The sequence below is a fragment of the Triticum aestivum genome, chromosome 7B (assembly GCF_018294505.1).
Source record: "Triticum aestivum cultivar Chinese Spring chromosome 7B, IWGSC CS RefSeq v2.1, whole genome shotgun sequence".
In the NCBI taxonomy this organism is placed as follows: Eukaryota; Viridiplantae; Streptophyta; class Magnoliopsida; order Poales; family Poaceae; genus Triticum; species Triticum aestivum.
The window spans coordinates 687,825,288-687,836,921 of NC_057813.1; the positions used below are offsets into that span (position 1 = coordinate 687,825,288).

An 11,634-nucleotide genomic window follows, 5' to 3' on the forward strand; every position below is an offset into this window, starting at 1 on the left:
CAAAAATGAGCTGGGAATGGGTCGCCCGTGAAAGAAAAACGGACGCACGTCCATTTGGGTCGGCACGTTGGGCCACCTTTTGTGTCCGCCTCGACCCAAACGGACGGCGGCGGACGAAATGGGTCGCCCCATTGGAGTTGCTCTAAGTACTCCCTCCGTCCGGAAATAGTCATCATCAAAATGGATATAAGGGGGTGTATCTAGATGTATTTTAGTTCTAAATACATCTTTTTTATCCATTTTGAAGACAAATATTTTCGGACGGAGGGAGTAGCTTGTTCCACTTCTTATTGTTTATAAACCAACAGGAAGCATCTGATCCATGATTTTGAGTTTTGCGATGGCATGACGATGTTTTGCAGGGAGACCAACCCAGCTTGGAGCTCTCTTTTACCCTGATTGATAAAAATTATGAGAAAAGAGGGTAGTTGCTACTGCTTCTTGATCTCGATTGTTAAGCCCTAGCATCTAAAGAAAAAAAAACTTCAGCCTAGCAAAACAGAAAAAACACGTCCATTTGGGTCGGCACGTTTGGGCCACCTTTTGTGTCCGCCTCGACCCAAACGGACGGCGGCGGACGAAATGGGTCGCCCCATTGGAGTTGCTCTAAGTACTCCCTCCGTCCGGAAATAGTCATCATCAAAATGGATATAAGGGGGTGTATCTAGATGTATTTTAGTTCTAAATACATCTTTTTTTATCCATTTTGAAGACAAATATTTTCGGACGGAGGGAGTAGCTTGTTCCACTTCTTATTGTTTATAAAACCAACAGGAAGCATCTGATCCATGATTTTGAGTTTTGCGATGGCATGACGATGTTTTGCAGGGAGACAACCCAGCTTGGAGCTCTCTTTTACCCTGATTGATAAAAATATGAGAAAAGAGGGTAGTTGCTACTTGCTTCTTGATCTCGATGTCAAGCCCTAGCATCTAAAGAAAAAAAAACTTCAGCCTAGCAAAACAGAAAAAAAATGTTTAGAGAAGTGGGGTATCGATCCCCATACCTCTCACATGCTAAGCGAGCGCTCTACCATCTGAGCTACATCCCCAAGTGTTATACTTTTCAAAACATGCTCACATATATACACCGTCTAGAGACCTATTTCTGTGGAAAGAAAAAATATTCTTCTGCTTCCCGTCATTCCGTGATATGTTCAGTCCAGTTTCTGAAACTGAATCCTGTTTGGTTCATTCGATAAGGAACGATGCCAGGCTCTCCTCTTGGCATCAACTGAAGATGCCAATGTCTATCTATCAGCATGAACAAGTTAGCTTTCTGTAGAAATAATATGGCTGAGTGAATAGCCTCCATTCTACAACTACAGAAGAAGTAAACCAAGTCGCCGATCAAACTGACGACCAAAGAGGGGATCGAGAGCGTGCATTGGATGCAGACAAGTCTGGTAAAATACGTTCGTACTCGGTCGGTACTGCTGTATGATAGGTACCCTGGGTATCTTCCTCTGGATCTTGTGAATGTTACACAGCAGAGGTGCTGAACTGACTAATTTTGGAATTTTTTACAAGTTCTTTTATTAGTTGTCAGGTCTCAGGTTTACTTCTGCAGATGTGTGTTCATGTGGGGCGCTGCGTACATGCGCGGGTCGCGCGCCCAGGGGCAGCAGCCGACGGCCACAGCTGGCGAGGCATGATCAGGACAAGGAGTCCTGATCCTACGTTGGTTCCTAGAGTCCAGGAATAGTTAGTTTCCTAGTTTGTTAGGAGTCCAGGAGTAGTTAGTTTCCTAGTTTGTTAGAAGCCCATAAGGCCTTTATATATCCTGTAATCTGCACCCTTGGACGCAGGCAATAAATCATTATCTCCTACCTCCTCCTCTACTTCTAATCTCTTCTCCTGCACCATTGAGCAGTTAGGCAAAAACCCTAGTGCTCCTATCAACCGAGGACTACGAACTACGTAGTCGAGGTCCTGCTGTCTTGGGCACCGAGGTCCTTGACAACTTGGTATCAGGTTCCAGGCGATCCTCTTCCTCGTCCGCGCTCCATCCGCAGCCCGCCGCCACCCCTGCGTCCGCGCCAAGCACACCTCCATCGCCACCATCCGCCGCCGCCTCGGTCACTTCCGGCATGGCAGAACCAACCACCGCTGATCTGGCCACGATGATCGAGGCCTTGACTGCAACGGTGGCGTCCCTGCAGACGTCCGTCGCCGCGCTCCAGAAGGACAAGTCTACCTCCTCGTCGAGCGCTGCCGGCGCCCACGATGGGCAGCACCACAATGATCGCCCGCCCCGGTTTCAGAAGATGGACTTCCCCAAGTTCGACGGCAAGTCAGATCCGCTCGCTTTCCTCCACAGATGCGAGTCCTTCTTCCATCAACAACGGATCGCCGAGGAGGAAAAAGTCTGGATGGCGTCCTACAACCTTGAGGGTTCTGCCCAGCTGTGGTACATGCAGGTCCAGCGTGACGAGGGCACTCCGCCGTGGCGCCGCTTCTCCGAGCTGCTCAACCTCCGCTTCGGGCCACCTCTACGCGCTAACCCGCTGGGCGAACTAATGGCGTGCAAGCGCACAACGTCCGTAGTCACTTCCAGGAGCCGGTTGAGGCGCTCCTCCCCCGGGCAGGCATCTTATCAGAGACACAGAAGGTTCAGATCTTCACCGCGGGACTCCAGCCACCCCTCAGCCTCGACGTGGAAATCCACAACCCGCAGTCCCTCGCCGTCGCCATGAGCCTCGCCCGCAAGTTGGAGCTGCGCGACCAGTGCGCGCTCACCTCTGCACCACCGGTGCGTTTTTCAGCAGAAGGGCATCCTGCCGGCGCCCGTACCACGCCTCGCGCCCCCGTACCGGCTCTACTAGCCGCACCCCCTGCACCTAGTCTGCCGGAAGGGCGCCCAATCAAACGCTTGTCACAGACAGAGATGGAGGAACGCCGTCGCCTGGGCCTATGCTTCAATTGTAATGAGAAGTTTGGCAGGGGCCACAACCGCGTCTGCCAGCGCATCTTCCTCCTCGACCTGGCGCCGGACGACGACGACGACGACACGGCCTCCGCCACCGCTGATGCCTCGCCGGCCGACCCTCGGATCTCGCTCCACGCGATCTCCGGCGTGCGCACGAGCGAGACCATGCAGATGCATGTCACCCTCGGGGGTGTCTCCCTCCTCGCCCTGATCGACTCAGGCTCCACCCACAACTTCATCGCTGAGGAGGCGGCCGCTCGTGCTACACTGCCATCCCCCACCACCGAGAAGATGCGTGTCACGGTGGCCAACGGCGAGCGTGTTCCGTGCCAGGGCGCATACCGCGCCGTCTCCTTCCGCATCGACCAGGAGGCGTTCTCGGAGGATTTCCTCGCCTTGCCGCTCGCAGGCTACGACGTCATCTTGGGCACGCAATGGCTGGCGACGCTTGGACCGATCCTGTGGGATTTCCGCGCCCTCTCCATGACGTTCTGGCGGAGGGGCCATCGGGTCTACTGGCGCGGCCTTGCCGGACAGGACGGGCCAGCCCTGCAATCATGCAATGGCCGCGATTTCCTCGACGCCATCCTCACCGAGTTTGACGGCATCTTCGCCGAACCCTCCGGCGTACCACCACTCCGCAGCCGCGACCACGGCATCACCCTGCTGCCAGGCTCCGCCCCGGTGGCCGTCCGTCTGTATCGCTACCCGGCCGCGCACAAGGACGAGCTGGAGCGTCAGTGCGCCGCCATGCTCGCCCAGGGCATCATCCGAGCAAGTCGTTCCGCATTCTCATCGCCGGTACTGCTGGTCCGCAAGCCCGACGGGTCCTGGCGCTTCTGCATCGACTACCGCGCCCTGAACGCCATCACCATCAAGGATGCGTTTCCAATTCCGGTGGTGGACGAACTCCTCGACGAGCTCCGGCGCGCTCGTTTCTTCACCAAGCTCGACTTACGCTCCGGCTACCACCAGGCGCGGATGCGTGCGGAGGACATCCCAAAGACTGCCTTCCGTACCCACGACGGCCTCTACGAGTTCCTGGTGATGCCGTTCGGCCTCTGCAACGCGCCGGCGACGTTCCAGGCACTCATGAACGATCTGCTGCGGCCGTACCTGCGCCATTTCGTTCTCGTCTTCTTCGACGACATCCTCATATTCAGCGAGTCGTGGGCCGATCATCTTCGCCATGTGCGCACCATCTTTACCGTACTGCGCCAGCACCGGCTCTTCGTCAAGAGGTCCAAATGCTCGTTCGCCGTCGAGTCGATCTCCTACCTGGGTCACACCATCTCCGCGGCCGGAGTGGCCATGGATCCGGAAAAAGTGCAGGCCGTGGCCGACTGGCCGCAGCCTCGCTCGCGCGCGCGGTCCGGGGGGTTTCTCGGTCTTGCAGGGTACTACCGCAAGTTTGTCAAGGAGTTTGGCGTGGTCGCCGCGCCCCTGACGGCCCTGCTTCGCAAGGACGGCTTCTCATGGTCGCCGGAGGCGGCAGCAGCTTTTACCGCCTCAAGACGGCGGTCACCACGGCTCCCGTGCTCGCATTGCCCGATTTCACACGGCCGTTCATGCGTCGAGTGTGACGCGTCTACATACGGTTTCGGGGCCGTCCTTCTCCAGGATCAGCACCCGGTGGCTTTCTTCAGCCGGCCGGCCGCGCCTCGTCACCGTTCTCTGGCGGCATATGAACGGGAACTCATTGGCCTGGTGCTCGCTATTCGCCATTGGCGACCGTACCTCTGGGGGCGCCAATTTGTGGTAAAAACTGACCACTACAGTCTCAAATTCCTCCTTGACCAGCGCTTGGCAACCATTCCGCAGCACCACTGGGTCGGCAAACTACTGGGGTTCGATTTCACTGTGGAGTACAAGGCCGGTAGTACAAACACGGTGGCGGATGCCCTTTCCCGCCGCGACATCGGAAGAGACGGGGGTCATGGTTATATCTGGTCCTCACTTCGACTTCATCGACCGCCTACGGCACGCTTCGTCCACCGACCCAGCACTCGTCGCGTTGCGCGAGGATATCACGGCAGGCGCTCGGCAGCTGCCATGGGCGCTCTCCGACGGCCTCGTCACTTTTAACGGCCGCCTCTACATCCCGCCAACGTCTCCACTACTCCAGGAGCTTCTCACCGCAGTGCACGATGACGGACACGAAGGCGTCCTGCGCACGCTGCATCGTCTCCGCCGCGACTTCCACGCACCTAACCTTCGCAAGACGGTGCAGGAGTATGTCCGCGCCTGTGGTACTTGCCAGCGGTACAAGTCCGAGCACTTGCACCCCGCCGGTCTGCTGCTGCCACTGCCGGTGCCCACTGCCGTGTGGACTGACGTCGGCATCGATTTCGTAGAAGCGCTCCCTCGTGTGGGCGGGAAGTCTGTTATCCTCACCGTGGTGGATCGCTTCAGCAAGTACTTGCCACTTTGTGGCGCTGGCCCACCCGTACACGGCGGAATCAGTGGCGCAGGTGTTCTTTCGCTGAGATTGTGCGTCTCCATGGCGTCCCGCAGTCCATGGTCTCTGACCGCGACCCCCGTCTTCACCTCGGCTTTTTGCGGGAGCTCATGCGCCTCACGGGACCAAGCTGCACATGACGACGGCGTTTCATCACAGTCGGATGGCCAAACAGAGGCTGCTAACAGATCATTGTGATGTATCTCCGTTGTCTCACCGGGGATCGTCCCAGGCAGTGGCTCCGATGGCTTCCCTGGGCCGAGTACATATACAACACCGCCTACCAGACATCAACCCAAGAAACTCCGTTCAAGCTTGTGTATGGCCGTGACCCTCCCACTATTCGCTCTTACGAGCCGGGCGATACACGGGTGGCCGCAGTGGCCAGGAGCATGGCGGAGTGCGACGAGTTACTCGCAGACGTCCGCTATCGTCTACAGCAGGCACAAGCGGTCTACAAGTCCTACTACGACAGACGCCATCGCGGACATTCGGCATGACGTGGGCGATTGGGTCTAGCTTCGTCTTCGCCAGCGCGCCGCGTCCTCTCCCAACCTGCCAACCAGGGGCAAGCTCAAGCCACGCTTCTATGGGCCGTACCGCATTTCAGAGGTCGTCAACGACGTGGCCTACCGCCTTGAGCTTCCGGCACGCTCGCGCCTCCATGACGTGTTCCACGTGGGCCTCCTCAAGAAGTTCTTCGGCACGCCTCAACTGCACCACCGGGATTGCCTCCGATCCACAACAGGGGCGGCTGTTCCAGAACCGGAGCGCGTGACTCGTGCACGACTAGCACGCGGCGTTCGCCAGCTGCTCGTCCACTGGAAGGGTGAAGCAGCATCATCAGCTACATGGGAGGATCTTGACAGTTTTGTCGAGCGCTACCCCGCTTTTCAGCTCCGAGGACGAGCTGCTCGTCGAGGGGGGGAGAGATGTCATGTGGGGCGCTGCGTACATGCGCGGGTCGCGCGCCCAGGGGCAGCAGCCGACGGCCACAGCTGGCGAGGCATGATCAGGACAAGGAGTCCTGATCCTACGTTGGTTCCTAGAGTCCAGGAATAGTTAGTTTCCTAGTTTGTTAGGAGTCCAGGAGTAGTTAGTTTCCTAGTTTGTTAGAAGCCCATAAGGCCTTTATATATCCTGTAATCTGCACCCTTGGGACGCAGGCAATAAATCATTATCTCCTACCTCCTCCTCTACTCCTAATCTCTTCTCCTGCACCATTGAGCAGTTAGGCAAAAACCCTAGTGCTCCTATCAACCGAGACTACGAACTACGTAGTCGAGGTCCTGCTGTCTTGGGCACCGAGGTCCTTGACAATGTGACTCGTGAGATATTTGGTCCTGAAATCTTGCATTTATGTATAATATTTGGTCCTGAAATCTCGCGCTAGGCCGGTGACTTGAGAATTCCACACCGGCTGCGGTCTCTCTTTAACGCGTCTGGTATATGCAATTCCAGTTAATTTTGACTGATCTACATATGAACTAACGTGCATAACATAAAAGGAATTTGCTGGTTGACACTGGTCTGGATAACCAATACATACTGATCTGCAAAATAAGGATCCACGAATGTGCAGATGGAGTATCCACTGCATGTTTGTTAAACTTGGGACTTCCTGTGAATGTCGATGGTTGCTCGTGCTAGGCACGCCGCTTCTGAATTTCAGACTGGCCACGCTCTCTTTTGAACGCGTCGGATATATGCAATGTCAGGCAATTTTGACTGAAGTAATTTGCCTGCTGACATTGGTCTGGATCAGTACATACTGACAAAGATAAAGGATGCAGTTTCAGTGCAGATACGCGTGCAAAGCTAGCCTCGCAGAGGTAAACAAACCACACTTCTTAACATTGACTGGAGTAACAAATTTCAGATGGAATTATTACAAAAACAAAAATGGCCAGAAGTCCAGAACCTACCAAAATGCAATGCATATAGCCTAGCAATCTTGCACGCAATTAAGCCGCGGTGACCTGGATCAACCGGCGAGGTGCTTCTTCTTGGCCTCGGCCTCGTCGGTGGCCTCCACCTGCGCCTTGGCCGCGCGCAGGTCCGCCTGCGCCGCCTCCTCCTCGCTCCCCGCCATCGCCTGCTGCACCGAGCCGACCACGCTGGCCTTGGCGTGCTGCAGCCCCTCCTGCACGGACACGCCCAACGACGCCGCGCCCCTGTAAATCTGCGCCGCCGCCGCCGTTGTCTCGCGCTCCTTCCTCCCGTCGGCCTCCATCTGTCACTCGTGAGAAGAGAGAGAAGGAAGAGGACAAGAGAAGAAGCGTGTGCGTACACTACACTAAATTGACCAGATCGGGACATTCGCCGGTGACGTGCTGTCCCGGTAGCAGCATCTAGACGGGCCACGTGGCTTGGGAATATGCTCTGCTTGGCGCTCTCTGGGGCCTCCACGTTGCCGCCTTGCCGGCGACGCACGCCTCTGCTTTAGGGCCAGTTTTTTTTTTGTCAATTCTTTCCGAATTTACCCTTCCAAAATTGTCACTTCATTTTTTTACAATTCCTAGTTAGTTAAGGTCTAATTAGTTAGGAATTGTAAATAAAATTTGAGTGGCAATTCTAGAAGAAGCTAGGAAGGGGGTCAATTCTGGGATTGCCCAAAAGAACTGGCCCTTGGGGCGAAGCAAAGGAGGGGCGCCGCTGCATCGAAAATGCTGTGCGTCGAAAGGCTGCTGAGGACTGTCGGCGTCGGCCGCACGAACGAGATGTCATGCACCGCCGTATGTCGTCTCGACGCTACGCAGGTGAGCACACATTCCTGCTCTCGTGTCCATCTTCCGAGCCGGTCGATATCTTGTCACTTCACTCACGTGTTTGTTCTCCCCGCTACCTGGCACCTCTGCCGGGGGCTTCCTTCTCGTCCTATAGATGTCTGGGTGATGGAGGACAATGTGGCGAAAATATGAGACCTGAAGTACTGCATTGACGTGTCATCAATACAGGCATCACCGCCACTTAGACTTAGTTAAGATTCCTCAAGAAGGAAATAAAAGGCAAAAGAAGATGGGAACCCATGTTGCTCCAACCACGACATTTCTCAGTGGGATTGCTATGGTCAGCGAGTGTGAGTTGCTGGCCAGGTTTCATAAACACCTCTCGTCTTGCAACACTGATGGCCAGTGGTTGGGAATGACAAACATTAAGGGATAACATTATGTTGAGCTTACCCCGCATCGCTTCAAACACAACATTTACCAATGCCTTCAAGCGAGATGCAAGAAGATAGGAACTATGCGAGTCATCACATGTGGACCTTGCTGCGGAGAATAAATGATTCATCTAATATGCCTGATTGGTGATTTCAAGGAAACTATGTGGCAGTCCGAACATCTCTCTGCCTCAAAAAGATGGAAGAAGAATATGGAGAATTTTTGCACGGTTCTTGTTGACTGTAACATGTTTGATCTGGGATTCAGAGGGCCGGTGTGGAATTACAACAACAAACAGGAGGGGAGAAAAAAATGTTCTGGCCCTCTCCGGATTGGACTGATCACTTCAGGAACGCCTTGGTGCTTATCCCAAAAGGAGAAGACCCTCAATCCCTGAAAGATTACCAGTCGATTAATTTGCACAATGTCATCTACAAATTTGTGTCGAGGTGCCCAGTAAATCGGTTACGACCTATCTTGGATGAAATCATATCAGAGACCCAGAGTGCGTTCATTCCAGACGGACTGATTACAAATAACGCGACCATTGCTTTTGAGTGCTTTCATAAGATCCGACATAGCAGAAATCCCCGAGATACCAATTCTGCGTACAAGTCGGATCTGGCCAAAGCCTAAGACAGGGTGGATTGGGGTTTTCTGGAAGGCGTGCTGTGTAAGAGTGGTTTCTGTATCAAATAGAAAAATTAGGTGACGCAGTGTGTCCAATTGGTGAGATACTCAGTTAGACACAATGACGAATTATTGGAACCGTTCGACCCCTTCAGAGGACTTCGGCAAGGGGATCCACTCAGCCCTAACCTTTTTCAGTTTGTGGGCCAAAGGGTTGGTAAACCTCATAAATCATGAGATCTCAGCCGGTAGGGTGAATCCCATCAAGATTGCTCGCAACAGTCCAGAAGTCTCTAATCTTCTATCCGCTGATGACAACTTAATCTTCTTCAAGGCTTCCATAGACCAGGCCGGGAACAATCAAGAAGGCAGTGGACACTTTCCAGAAATGCACGGGACAATAGCTAAGTGCAAGCAAGTGCTCGATCCTCTTTAGCGAACAATGCCCAACCGAAACAAGAGAGGGAATCAAGACTATTCTTGGGATACAGTCGGATGTTTTCAGGAGCAAGTACTTAGGATTGCCCACACCTGAAGGGAGGATGAAGGATGAACACTTCCAACCCATCATGGATAGGTTTGGAAAACTCTGTAACGACTGGTCTAAGAGGTTCATGTCTTATGCGCCTAAGGAAGTTCATGTCAAATCAGTAGTCCAAGCCCTCCCAACCTTCACGGTGAGTGTTTTTATGCTCTTGAAAGGATTTATGCGAGAAGTACGAGAGAAGGATTAGAGACTTCTGGTGGGGGATAAGGAAGGACCTAGAAGGGTACATGATACGTCCATTTTGCATGACGTTTTCCTACTATTATTTATAATATTTTGGTCATTATTTAACTTTAATATACAATTCTAATTGTTGGGGAACGTAGTAATTTCAAAAAAATTCCTACGCACACGCAAGATCATGGTGATGGTATAGCAACGAGAGGGGAGAGTGTTGTCCATGTACCCTCGTAGACCGTAAGCGGAAGCGTTATGACAACGCGGTTGATGTAGTCGTACGTCTTCATGATCCAACCGATCCAAGCACCGAACGTACGGCACCTCCGTGTTCAGCACACGTTCAGCTCGATGACGTTCCCCGAGCTCCAATCCAGCAAAGCGTCGGGGATGAGTTCCGTCAGCACGACGGCGTGGTGACGATGATGATGTTCTTCCGGCGCAGGGCTTCGCCTAAACTCCGCGACAATATGACCGAGGTGGAATATGATGGAGGGGGCACCGCACACGGCTAAGGAACGATCCGTAGATCAACTTGTGTGTCATGGGGTGCCCCCTGCCCCCGTATATAAAGGAGCAAGGGGGGAGGAGGCCGGCCCTAGGAGGGGGCGCGCCAAGTGTGGAGTCCTACTAGGACTCCCTAGTCCCAGTAGGATTCCACCTCCCTTGTTGGAGTAGGAGAAGGGGAAAGAGGGGGAGAGGAAGAAGGAAAGGGGGGCTGCGCCCCTTGTCCAATTCGGACCAGAGGGGGGGCGCAGGCCTCCTTCCTTTTGGCCTCTCTCCTCTATTCCCGTATGGCCCAATAGGCCCATATACTCCCCGGCGAATTCCCGTAACTCTCCGGTACTCCGAAAAATACCCGAATCACTCGGAACCTTTCCGAACTCCGAATATAGTCGTCCAATATATCGATCTTTACGTCTCGACCATTTCAAGACTCCTCGTCATGTCCCCGATCTCATCCGGGACTCCGAACTCCTTCGGTACATCAAAACTCATAAACTCATAATATAACTGTCATCGAAACCTTAAGCGTGCGGACCCTACGGGTTCGAGAACAATGTAGACATGACCGAAACACGTTCCGATCAATAACCAATAGCGGAACCTGGTTGCTCATATTGACTACCACATATTCTTCGAAGATCTTTATCGGTCAAACCGCATAACAACATACATTGTTCCCTTTGTCATCGGTATGTTACTTGCCCGAGATTCGATCGTCGGTATCCAATACCTAGTTCAATCTCGTTACTGGCAAGTCTCTTTACTCGTTACTTAATGCATCATTCCGTAACTAACTCATTAGCTACATTGCTTGCAAGGCTTATAGTGATGTGCATTACCGAGAGGGCCCAGAGATACCTCTCCGACAATCGGAGTGACAAAACCTAATCTCGAAATACGCCAACCCAACATGTACCTTTGGAGACACCTGTAGTACTCCTTTATAATCACCCAGTTACGTTGTGATGTTTGGTAGCACCCAAAGTGTTCCTCCGGTAAACGGGAGTTGCATAATCTCATAGTTACATGAACATGTATAAGTCATGAAGAAAGCAACAGCAACATACTAAACGATCAAGTGCTAAGCTAACGGAATGGGTCAAGTCAATCACATCATTCTCTAATGATGTGATCCCGTTAATCAAATGACAACTCTTTTGTCTATGGTTGGGAAACATAACCATCTTTGATAAACGAGCTAGTCAAGTAGAGGCATACTAGTG

General features: G+C 53.2%; 1 protein-coding gene across 1 annotated transcript; it reads right to left on the reverse strand.

Annotated features, from left to right (window-relative positions):
* Positions 1 to 7,219: 7,219 nt before the first annotated feature.
* Positions 7,220 to 7,676, reverse strand: LOC123161332 (uncharacterized). The gene has a single exon (XM_044579169.1). The coding sequence runs from the start codon at positions 7,617 to 7,619 to the stop codon at positions 7,371 to 7,373; it is 249 nt and encodes an 82-aa protein (XP_044435104.1). The 5' UTR covers positions 7,620 to 7,676; the 3' UTR covers positions 7,220 to 7,370.
* Positions 7,677 to 11,634: the final 3,958 nt, after the last annotated feature.